This window comes from Bombus bifarius, unplaced genomic scaffold (assembly GCF_011952205.1).
Source record: "Bombus bifarius isolate JDL3187 unplaced genomic scaffold, Bbif_JDL3187 scf7180000007970, whole genome shotgun sequence".
Lineage (NCBI taxonomy): Eukaryota > Metazoa > Arthropoda > Insecta > Hymenoptera > Apidae > Bombus > Bombus bifarius.
In genome coordinates this window covers 806504-819333 of record NW_022884356.1, presented here as the reverse complement: position 1 = coordinate 819333, position 12830 = coordinate 806504, and the positions used below count along the sequence as shown (strand labels likewise).

At 34.3% G+C, this 12830-nt stretch overlaps 1 protein-coding gene and 1 long non-coding RNA gene across 7 annotated transcripts; one reads left to right on the top strand and one right to left on the bottom strand.

Annotated features, from left to right (window-relative positions):
* Positions 1 to 182: 182 nt before the first annotated feature.
* Positions 183 to 11597, bottom strand: LOC117213424 (interference hedgehog-like). 6 transcript variants are annotated; one of them, XM_033458777.1, is made up of 8 exons: positions 11308 to 11597; positions 11019 to 11233; positions 5656 to 5736; positions 5197 to 5451; positions 4124 to 5113; positions 3205 to 4053; positions 2994 to 3119; positions 183 to 2171 (listed from the first exon to the last, which is right to left on the bottom strand). In XM_033458777.1, exons 3-8 carry the CDS (start codon positions 5723 to 5725, stop codon positions 2107 to 2109), a joined length of 2355 nt encoding a protein of 784 aa, XP_033314668.1. In that variant the 5' UTR covers positions 5726 to 5736; positions 11019 to 11233; positions 11308 to 11597; the 3' UTR covers positions 183 to 2106. The 6 variants fall into 6 exon arrangements, with proteins under 6 accessions (XP_033314668.1, XP_033314672.1, XP_033314681.1 ...); XM_033458781.1 differs by having other exon boundaries at positions 183 to 1949; XM_033458790.1 differs by having other exon boundaries at positions 3004 to 3119.
* LOC117213543 lies at positions 1293 to 5290 on the top strand. The gene is made up of 2 exons (XR_004488678.1): positions 1293 to 1357; positions 4957 to 5290. It is a non-coding gene; the product is annotated as an uncharacterized LOC117213543 (long non-coding RNA).
* Positions 11598 to 12830: the final 1233 nt, after the last annotated feature.

The following is a 12830-nucleotide window of genomic DNA, read 5'->3' as shown; positions in this document are numbered from 1 at the left end:
AAATAAAAAACATTTAATTTTATGATTGTTACTCGTATGTGTTATCATGCATGTGTATCAGTTATAGGTTATGTCGGATTGAATTCCATATTTGAATTATACGTCAGGAATAATTTACTAGAAATATCACTAAAATTCAAATTTAAAGTTCTTTAACGCATAACATTCAACATGAAGTCGAATCTTTTTTTCAGCATATTTATTAAAAAAAAATTAAGTACACAAAATGTCGATATGCATACATAGATACATAAATAATTAGTCTTAATACTAGTTTGTATAGGCAAGATTTAAGGCACAATATGCTCCTTCATAAAATTTGACTCATTTTAGTATATATGTACAAAAATTTGTTCTTGTTCCGCTTGCAAACTGATCTTCTGACTTCGTTTTCTTTTAAAATAGACAATTTAAATAATTAACACTACATTAAAAGATATGTTATATATAGAACGACGTAAAATCGAAAAAATTGTATAAATACTTATTTACACATTTTTGTTTCCTTTTTTTGATATCGAAATTTTGACTAAAAATTCTAGCATGTTTAAATATAATTCTCGGATTCTTTTTAACGCATGATTTATCGTAAAGCTTGATTACCGTCTGGAATCTAATATCGGTCACTAAAAGAAATTGCATCTAACTCGAAGCTAGGAAAATACTGTTATTAGAAGTTCTTGATATTACGTAACAAATACTGTTAGCAATGTGTGACTGAATTATTTCTATTATTCTAGTAGCAATTCGTATGAGGTTTGTTCGCTCTCTAACGTAAAAATTATTCCGTTAAAGTCATTATTTTACCAGTATCAACGACGATAATGTATGAATAATCATAATATATAAGATAACGATACAATGATCATTAAAAAAAAGAGAAAAAATTTGAACAAAGTTCCATTCTATCGCGATTCAAGAATTTACAAAGAAAATTCCAGCATCACCGATAATATTTCCTAAAACATGTAGTATTATATAAAATACATAGCACAGCTGTCTTTTTCATCAGGCACAAAATCATTCGCCTCTAAATTCGACATAATCACTAATATTTCGCGTATTTACAACATAAAATAATGGACGCTAATTAATTTAAACGAGGAAACAAACATAACTCGTAAAAGCTGCCTGGATTAAAATTAGTATAAAATTAGGCGAGTATACGGTAAAAGCTAAATGTTACAAAAACGAATATAGTTTAAATTACGAGCTCATAAATTTTTCGTTCTTGTGTGTCTAATTACAAATGAAACTCGCTAATTGTCGACCATCAAGTGGATACAAAAGGAGACAAAGATATAAGAGAGCAACAAAGAGATAAAAGAACGAAGAGGTCGAAGAAGACAGCGGACAGGTACTTTGCATATTTTACCCACTTCATGATCAATCGTGAATTTCTAATTCTATTTTGAGCTTGAAAAAAGTTGCAGTTTACCGTCAAAGAGAAAAGAAGAAAACCTAAAACTGATTACATAGGATACGATCGTTAAATGAATACATATCTAACAATCTTGATTGAAACACTTGAGCATACCTATTATGACACCCTGTAAATGTCTTAAAACGGTTCACTCATTGTAAACCTAATGAATGACTAAAGTTTCTAAAGTTTCTCACTATTAAAAGAAGCATCATTGGAAGCGACAACATTCGTATATCGTTTTCTTCGCATATTCCCGTCACAACGTAGTTGATAAAAGTTTAATAAAATTGACACCTGGAAATACGGTCTGAGCACTATAAAAGTCTTTTTAAAGCATAGAGGAAAATGGTTGGTCGCAGAGAGACTGTTCGATAGGCAGTGATTCCTGGAGCAGAAGGGACTCTCAGTCTATTGATGCGTTTCACTGGTCAGTCCCAGCTGTGTCACTGTTGTTATGGTTGTTGTTGCTGTTGTTTTGTCCGTTAAGAAACGATGCCATTTCCATCGGCGACTGTTGCCCGGTCTGTTTAGAAACATGCGTGTTCGTTTCGCTTCTTTCAGATCTCACTCACAGAGAGGCACAGGCATGTAGGTAATATATAACGTATGTGTGTGGTGTTCGGAAAATACGAAAGAAAAGCGGCTTCCAGAGAGAATGCAGAGAGTGTGCAAGTAGAATTTTAAAGAACAGCACGCGACCAATTGCTAAAGCTAGAAAAGACTAGTCTTCTTAATATCGAATAGTCTGAAAGCAGAAATACGTTAGTTGAATGTAAATATAGATACAGTCGCGCGCGAGAGTGCGGAGGGAGGAGAATAAATGGTAGTCGCTTGTAAAAAAAAAAAAGAAAAATTAAAAAAGAAAAAGTGGCGTACAGCTGTAACCCAGTGGAGCCCGTGATTCGACTCGATTATCGAGTATAGGCCATCGAAATGGGACTTAATCAGGCTTGATGGTAATAATGATCGAATCAATGTGCTATGTTCGTGCAATGACATTGAGGATATGGATGGACATAGTGATTTAGCGCCCAGGGTCTTATGTGTCAATCTATCGAGTGTGCAGAAAAATAAAAGCATTAATGGAAAGTTAAATATGAAGTCTCCTCTAGTGGCAGTGAAGCATTTATGTATATAGACACTATATGATTAGATTTTATTGCGTACCATTAGGGTGTGATTTGTTTACTTCCTACATTGGAATTATCTTGTAAAAATATCAACGATATAATTTAAATTAAAAAAATAATATAGATCCCTTTTTTTCATTTTTTGACTACTTTAGGATCGAGCTCCTCAGAGTTACAAGCCGACAGAACACACACACGACAGTACGAGTAGTTGCGATAAAAATATCGACAAGGCGTATAGAGATAACTATGTACGCAGTTAAGATTATATTTCTGTTCGTTTAGTAGAATTAGGAAATTGAATGACCGTAGACAATTGATATTTAATTCAGAAATAGAAAATATTGGTATGACATCTTTGTCCATTTCTCAAATCGAAATAGCCCTCAGTCATTCTTTTCCTTTGACAAGGCGAAAATATTGATATTGTTACTTACAAATACCGACCTTAGGCTGTATTATATCTTCAGATGTATCGAGACCAGCAAGTGGATTTGATGTTATGTTTATTTTCGAGTCAGTTACTCCGCCATTCATTACTCTTCCGTTTGTTATCGGTTTTCCTAAAATAAAAATTTAATGTATAATTTATTATAAGGCGTACACTGTCTTTTTCCAAAATACGATGATATTACAAATTAAATATACCTTCGCTTTGCGATGATTCCCGGCTTTGTTTGTGCTTCGTCCTCTTATATATTACTGCGACTGCAATCAAGCTGCCCAACAGAGTCGATCCTCCGAGAACTCCGCCAATTATGGCATACATATTTACGTTTTTATCATCTGCAGGCCTTACTCGGCTATCCAATGTTAAATTGCTGCCATGATCATTTTTATTATCATGATTAGCATGTTCGTTCGTATTTATAGCTCTTTTCGTCTTTTGTCGAAGGATCTTAGAAAATTCCGAAGCTGCGTCTACGGAAAAACTCTGAACTTTAAACTCATACGTTGTATCCGGTTGCAAATGGGAAATAGTTATGTTGAAAGAGTCTTTTCCTTCAACCGTAGTTTTTATATAATCGCTAACTGTGGTAGAAGCTCGGTGATACACATAGAAACCATCGATGTTCGCCGAATTATCCGAATTCTGCCAAATGAGTAATACCTCGTGTGGACTCAAAGCCTCGGTGTTCGTTAACAAAGGTATTGGCATCCTATTGCTTTCGATTCCGCCATCTTTATTCAGATGAAAACGTACGGAGTTTGGACTAAGTTTATTATCATTGTTCGAATAAACTGCAGCAATTCGAAACCGATAAGTATGATTAGGCTGTAAATCGGTTACTTCGAACGACCGCACGTGATTCGGTATCTCCGAGTTCGCGGTCATCCATTTTGCTTGTCTGCCATTCATCTTCTGTCCAAGTTCGCGATATTGAACTTTGAAGAATTGAATCGGCAGTCCTGTGTTCTCAGGTACAGACCACCTAACCATCACGGACACGTCTGAGAGTCTGGTGACATTCGGTAGATTCGGTGGTACTAGCACAGCTACAAATATAAAAAACCCGATAAAATCAACATGAAGTATTTAAGCAATATGTACGGTGCAACAAATTACCAGTGCCTTTACGCTTCCCTTCCTTACTCCTTCTTCTTCCTCCTCCCCTTGTATGTTTGTGTCTTGAATTAGAGATTCCATAATCCTGTTTGGCTTCAGTCGTCCCAATATGTTGCTTAGGGTTCACTCTTAGCAGATTGCAACCAGAATGAGACCCATATTCGTTACTCGCGACGCACTGGACAATTCCAGCGTGCTTTTTTTCAACCTCGGAGATAGAAAGACTCGAACCTTCGATCTCCACATTACCACCAGGCGTCAAAGATTCCCCATTAATTAGCCACTCAAATTTCGGTTGTGGTTCGCCCGTTACCGTGCAAGAGAGGTCCAATTCCCCACCTTCGGAGAACGTTGCTGCCTTCGGTGGCTTAATCACCTTTGGAGCTTCCATAACTTTTAGTATGATCACAGACTTGATGCTTGCTCCATTACTACTCCATATACAATCATATTCTCCCCTGTCCGCTGATTGAACGTTAATTATCGTTAGGCCCATCGCAGTTTTAATGGAGTTCAGTGGTAACGAACTACCTAATCTAGTCCACGTGACAGAAGGGATTGGGTAACCAGCGGCAAAGCATTCCAAAGTTACGTTTTTACCCCTCAAAACCTTGTACTCCGTTTGTGGTTGTTTAACAAAGTATGGTGCTCGAAGACTGGTATTTGTGTTTACGTTTAGGATCGTCTTATGGTTACTCCGATATGACTGAGTAGTTATGTAATTTTCAGCAGTGCAGTGATAAGATCCACTGTCCGATACTTTAGCATTTTCAATGACCATGGTCTTGCTACCGACTACGTTAACATTTTTTACAGGATTATTATCTTTGTAGAACTCAACTATCGCCTCTGGGGCTGAGTAAGGCACAGGACAAGTGATAGGCACGGTATTCCCTGCTGGAACGTTTATAATGACTTCGCTCTTATCGGTAAACTTCTCTAGCGTAGCAAGCGTCAATCTTGCCGGGTCAGAAGCTAAACCACTCGAACCTAACAAGGTAAAATCAAATTACCAAATTGTAATTTAAACATTGTGAAAGATGTTAAATAAAAGGAAATACAAAAATATTTACCATAAAATGCTATACAACGGTAATCTCCGGCTTTGGATTCATTGTCAAAGTTCACTACGTGCCTGGACGTTTTGCCACCGTTACTAGACACGTGGAAAACCTGCAACCACCTATCCGAACCTAATGGTCTATGGCGCCAGGAGAAACGTTCTGCTCCGAGATTCAAATTGCATTCAAAATTCACATCATCCCCTATTGGCGCGGCCAGAGGTTGCGGATGTTTAGTGAAGATCATGCCTAGTTCTTGCTTCTGTCCTATAATTTATACGAATAATTTAATTTTCATAGTAATCAATTTTTGTAGTCGCGCGAAAATACTATTAAAAATGATGCAAATTGTAATATACTTGAACGTAATTAATCGGCATAAATAAAATGGTGTGTAAATACTTTCTTTAACCACTGTATATTAAAACGTAATGCATATCATAAATAAAAAATATGTAAGACAAAACTGACCATGTGCAAGGCTGGCTAGGACATGAAGTAGGACCGTGATAACGGCATATAGAAAAAGCACAGGTCGCATCTTGACTCATTCTGCAATCAAAGAAAACAAAAATTAGTACAAGTTAGCCACATATGTCGCTCTCATTCTTATTATTCGTTTTTTAGTCTTGGTTTTGTCGGTTAAAAATGCGAGGCGCCGGTCTCGAAAGAGAAACAGAGAGGGCCCACTAAAATTAATGCCGGCCAACCACCACGTTTAAGTATAGAACATGGCGAGTTCACGTGGAAATAGAACGCATTCATTCTAGTTTTGATCATGGCTCGTCATTTCGGCACGAACGATCCCCGCTCCACCAAATGGGTCGCGCATTCCAGTCCCAAAGGGACACAGTATAACACGATTTATATTCGTTTCCAAATGCGGTTCATTTTAAAAGCTTCTGTTCCGAAAGCTTTAAAGCTCTCAGCAATCAAGAGGATTGTCAGAGAACAGCGGTGGAAATGAGATTGTGCATGAAATCTTGATTTTTATGACAGCAGAGAATAACCTAACCCTACTTAATATTAATGCTTCCCAGTTATATAGCCAATTTCTGTTTATTTAATATGACTGTACATATAATTTATTAATTTCTGCCTTATTAGCTACAAAGTGGATTTGCATTTATATCATTTTTTTATTCTTAATCTGAGAAAAAATATTATTGCATTTTATTTTGTACCGACCCTAACACCTCTTCTTTCTTTGTCATTCTGGCTTAGATTGCTTCTTTAATTAGTATCAATATTTATTTATAATAAATAGCAGTTACACAATTTTAGTATAAAATATAAAATATTTGTAAACATTTTGATGGCAATTTTTTGTGACTATATTTTTTTGCGATTGTGATTATAAGCTGTCAGTATCTCGTAGTTGTGTCATTATTGCTCTATGGATATTTATGCACTTAGAGAATTTAAATTGTACAATATGCACATTTTAAAGTACAATGCTTGTTTTAGATGGTGAAATAAATTTCTATTTAAGTTTCATTTTTTCAATGTAGAATATTCGCAGTATACAATTGCGCTGCACTAACTGGCCACCGCTATATCTTTACCAATTCTTAGAACAGATTTCTTAGAGCGAGTCTCGTATGTTAATATGTAAGATAACAAAACGTGTGAGTCTCAGGTAAGTATCCGTATCTCATTTCTAAAATCGTACTCATCAATGAAAGGAGATATTCCGCATTTCTTAGAAATATAATTATAGCTTTCTCTATAAGTAGTCTTTTAGTAAAATACTGTTTCTAACTGACTGCTATCTATACAAAACAAATATGGATACGCGAAAGGCATCATTGCTGCTTCTACTTATGAAGATAAATCGACAAATAATGGAAGAAATTCGAAATTGAGGATCACACGAGTAAAACATTTCTGTTGATTTTATGTCACTCTGTATCACTTTATAATTAAACAGAAGAATTTTAATAGGAATAAAATGGCCTATTAGAGATTTTTATGCATTTATGGAAAATGCAAATGTATTAAAATTTCTTATAAATGCACAAAAATCCGTAGTTTATGTACAATTACACAAAATATGTAAAATACTCGTTATAATATTTAAAGGATGAAACAAATCTTTATATAAGTTCTTCTTTTATTAGCATTATTTATAAAAATATGAATTTGCATAAATATTCGTAGTCTTCTTATCATGTTCTTTTGTCGTAATCTTCAATTAGTTTTAGAATTCGCTCGATTGAATATTGAAAAAATTACGAAAAAGGATATAAAAGGAAGCAGAAATGCAGAATCCATTTGCATCGTGAGAAACGAAGCCGACAGAGGTGCCACAATGACAACATGAAATTGACCATATACGGTGTCGAAAACCGTCGTTCATTGCGCGCACCGCTTTCCACCCACGTGCGAGCGGCTGACCGTCTTGAGTGACGATCAGAAAACCGCGCTGACACGTCCAATACTAATAGAAATTATTTGTTGGCTAACATACGCGTCGAATGTAGGTAGATTCATTCATGTATTACGCTGTACCGTTCGCTTACATGATAATTTAACGCTTGAAATTAATACAGAAAATTTTCTATTCCACAGAAAGCTTACATGTTTCCTCAAACGTTCTTAATAGATATTATATTGCACTAAGAGAAAAATTTCACTTTCAATATCTTTGTTACTTAAATTAGTACTAATCTATTGAGTTATAACATAAATCTGTCCTGTTTTCGTATATACATACCTATAGATTTTATCGGAGACAAAAACAAGTGGACATGTAGTGAAAATTGGAAATACAGTGCTGATCGTAAATATTAGGATACTAGTTGATATTTAGTACAAATTTCTTTTTACTCTTTCTACCTTCTGTTTATATTTTATCATAAATTTGTTATTTCATTCGTATTATACGTGTTTCATAATGTAAAATACTAAATAAAATAAAATTTGCTTTGCGGTCCTTCAATGAATGTAACGCGTAGGTGTCATATTTTTAGGTAGGTATCAATGACGTTTCGTCAAATACGGTCTGTTTACACAAAAATGTAAATATTAACTTCAATTGTTTACTAAATAATCTATAAATTATAAGAATATAAATAAAACTTAAATATATAACACTGGTACTAGTTCGATTAAACTTCATTGATACCTACCTCTACTATACGTCCACTTATTTTTGTCACCGACTGTGTATTACGTATGTTGTGACAAATACAAAAATAGAACGAATTTATATTACAACCCAATAACAACAAACAGTAAATGTAATAAAACTTCATTAATATTAGAAGTTCGCTGATTCTTTTCACAACCTCTTTTCACTTGTACAATACAAATTTATGCTTCTGCCAAATAAATTCAATTGATAATTCATTGAATTGAATACAAACTGACATTTCATTCCAACAAATAGAATACTGTTATCAAAGTAAAAGAATGGAACTGTACGGAAGGTTTCTCACGAGGACTCACTATTTGTTACGAAGAAATGAATTTACCAGAGGAGTGGTTCGAAGGATTGACGGCCGAGAGAGGAGGGATTTTTCATCGAAGCTGAAATCACAGGGACAAAAAGCACGCGTTCGACCCATTGGCAAGATAGTTGAACGTGTTTTATGCACGGGAGGACTCTTAACTTCTGGTTAAATGGTAGCATAAATGCCGGTGGTATGTAACAGGTGAGAAGGGTTCGAAAGAGGCTGGTTTCCGACGCTGGCTCTCATAAAAATAAAGAACTCGAATTCCAAAGCAGTGGTTGTCAAGCCCCTGTGCCCCGCGCGCACCTCCAACCAACCTAACCTTACGGACGGGCCAATGCCACCCGAGTTACGCACACGCATACAACACACACGCGCACAAGCATATAGCCAAACGAGAATTAGACTCTGTTCTACAACCTGTCGTTGATCAGAGAACAGACTCAATCCCCGAAATCCTTTTTGCACTCGTGATCCTCTCGCTTGATCAAAGATCACGATGTATCGGTGGAATTGAGTTCCACTTTCACGAACTCGCGACTCTTCTCCCGTTGGCCAAAATACAGAAAGATTTGAGTCCTCTTACACAATTACAGTGGCTTAAAAAAGTATTCGGACACTTATAGAAACTTTTTATCATTTTTTTAAATATTTATTAAACGTATTATACAAAATATTTTATATAGACTTTTACATAGATTTATAACTTCTATGATCAATGATAGCTTTTTGTTTCTCTAAAATGTTGATAATATTTCAAAATATTTTACAGAACACATCTTTTCCTTTAATTTAGTGTTATACAAATCGTTAAAAAAATTTTCCAAACTGAATGAAAAGATAGTGAGATTTTCTGTCACAGAGAATAAGATTGTATCGAAAAATATATTGATCTATACTACGATCTTTGTAAATTTTTTGAACTTCCTTTGATATTGCATTATATATCTATTTGTTAATGATAATGAACCATTGGTTTAATATAAACATTCTTCTAGTAATGGTTTAATAAATCCTCTCGAACAGTTTTGAAGTTGTGTCATAATTTTAGAATAGGGTTGTGATTGACGTTACTTTTCCACGAACAAACTCCCTGGTATTCCGTTATGTGTAACAAACAGGAACCAGGAAGATCAAGTTCCCGTTGATCGAACGCATTTGACAAGTGGATCCTTCCTTTTGTTGATCGTCGATTAATCACGTGAACCTTTATTCTCTTCACTTCGTCGTGTTTCATCCCGATACAAGACACATGACTAACTTAACTTCCCTGCTCGACATGCATGGCGATTGCTTAGTAAAACGAGCGACGAATATTTGGCCGTATATGTGTCATACGCTATTTTAATCTACTTCCCATAACCGCTACTTGTTCGACCATTAACGCTATAACTGTTAACTAAATAAATACCTTATGTCATTTTATCTCTATTTATTAAACGCTAACAATATTTAAGAAATAGTAATGGTTTCCCCTAATAGTTATTGCTATTGTACCAATTATAAGTGGTTCAATTTGATGAGCTTTACCGGGAAGTTGACAATTCATCCGCATGACTACGCGTATCAAAATGCGTACGAAACTTTAATCAGAAGGTATGCAACGTATACTTTACGTGGAAGACATGCAATGAGATTGTAAATTAAAGTATTAATATATATTAGCGACATCGATAATGATTCCATGCATTTCATAGAAGTACTTTGACCATAAAAGTTATTACTCAATCAACCTACCAAATTCTTTTATAATACATGTATTGTCTGAAAAATAGCAAATTGTATACGTCTAAAATCTTCTTCTCAGGTTGTATACATATAATTCTTTTTAAATACACAAAACTACAAAGGAAAAAAACTCAAAATTAACACCATACGATTCTGAACGAGGTATTCAGCTCCTTATCTTTTTTTTATATGTCTCAAATTATTATCTCGGTTTTTAATACATATAAACTTGAATGTCTCCGACTTTACGATCTTGCTATATCTCACTCAACAATAATGCATATGTATCTTATTACAACGCAGGCGCATTAAGTAGCGCGGTATCATCTGAATGAGCGTTTTCCGAATTGTCAATAGTTCTAACAATTGGTATTATTAATAATACCGTGTATCCGATTTATTCACTGCATTATCTACTGCATTCAAATTTCACGAAAAATACTGGTGGCTCACCCCTTCCGGCAGGTGATCTCTCACAGCGACATCGCGACAAAAGTTTTCCATGACGAACAGTATATACAGGTCCCATTATATTTATGGTTTTACGGGATGGTGAATCAGAAACGTGAGCAAAAGAAATAAAAGAAAGGCAAAAGATCAGCGACGGAAAAAGAAGAAAACAAAAGTAATAATCATGCTTGGTACACTCACCCTTTTTCCTTCGATCCAGCCGTACGATCTATACGTTTATCAGATCCTTTTGATTTTTCGCTAAATCGATCACAATTTTCCTCGTCGGAGGAAAACGAGGTGTCCGTGTTAATAATTTTCACCGATAAATCACTTCATTTTTTTCAGAGCGGTCGCTACTAAGCTCACCAAGTTCGACCTCCTATAGAACACGACGCTTGGCGTCCACCAGCACACTGGAATGCAGACCGACAGGTTTTGAACCGCGATAAAGTATAGTAACGACGTGTGCTTCGATCTAGGTACTCACGTGCAGGTTGGTACATTGCGGTGCTATCACGTGACTCGCTGCCATTTCAAATCTGACAATAAAGTGGATGCGTTTTATCAAAAATTAAACATCCTAAAAATGATCGAATGTAAAGAAAAAGTTAAAATTTAGTTTATATTATGAGTTTATATATGATTTGGTTAACTTCAGGGTGATCATGAAGGAGGAATTTTTCACTGTAGGTTCAGATATCCTGCGCGGTACGCTTCTGTACATAGCGCCACCTTCGAAATTCGAAACGCGCCAACTACGATTTTATAAATAAAAACTATTAATCAGCAGAAAGAATTATTAATTACTAATATGATAGACGTAAATAATTTAAGAGTTGAAATATAGAAATATATATTAATATATTGTATTCAAAGTAACATTAATTAACAACAATTGATCTTTGTCTTCTTCTTTCTTACACTTTTTTTACGATTAATAATTTCTTTCATGATTATATATATATATTATATATATAGGTAGCTGCATGTCGTAGCATGTCATTGAAAAGGATGCAAATTTAAATAACCAATTCTGCGCACGTTTGATTTTTTCACATTCTTTTCATTAATAAAGGTCTGTTTTGGTTACAATCTAAAATATTAAATATTCTTTACTCAATTATGTAAGCAAGGTCAAAAACTTAACAAACATTTTACAATGTATTCCGTTTTAAAATGAGTAATAATTATATTAATATTAATATTAATATTAATAATAATAATAATAATAATAATAATAATAATAATAATAATAATAATAATAATAATAATAATAATAATATTACATATTACGCCAACAAAATTCGTACAATATACAACTTGTAGATATACATATAAATAAACATCTGTTCCTCAAAATAAATGATTTCTGCGTTTGGCACGATGTCATGTAATGGAAGCAAATTAAACACCATGTTACATTTTGATTGTCCGTGGCTAGTCGCGATGCAATGAATTATTATGATTTGCTTCTTATATTTGATGTTTCTTTTCCTTTTTCTCTTTTTTTATTTTTCGGTGTTGTCGATGGTGTTTTAATTTTATGTATATCAGCCGGCCCCATTTGATATAGGAAACAACGACGATTTTAATGTTACGTTAAATAATAATTTGTATGCCTTTAAGAATTACGCTGGCTCACGAAAATGATGATTTTATATCGCAATATACGCTACAATAATACTTCATAAAAAATACTCTATAAGTTAACCATCTTGTACGATTAGAGTTTTACAATTTTTTTATACTTATTTCTCTCTATACAAACGCGCGATGTAACATTGACTTGTATCATAGTAGATGAAGGTATATCGTTTTTATTTTGTACGGACCGGCTGACTAACGAGTATTCTGTCCAATGTCAGGATCAACTGGTATATATTGCTTTATGTTCACTTTGCTAATCGATTATTCTAATTTGTAACGGTGATCGATTAGTTACGTTACTATTATTATAAATGGCATCCCACCCCCTAATTTATTTAGATTAGAATAAACTACATGGAAGAA

Bases quoted from the DNA above. Each gene is read 5' to 3' on its own strand.
- LOC117213424 (XM_033458769.1), bottom strand. From the start codon at position 5,725: ATGCGACCTGTGCTTTTTCTATATGCCGTTATCACGGTCCTACTTCAT. The intron at 5,452-5,655 runs GTCAGTTTTGTC...TATAAATTATAG, and splicing joins CCTAGCCAGCCTTGCACATG to GACAGAAGCAAGAACTAGGC. The intron at 1,950-3,003 runs GTCGGTATTTGT...GTTTCTAAACAG, and splicing joins AAGATATAATACAGCCTAAG to ACCGGGCAACAGTCGCCGAT.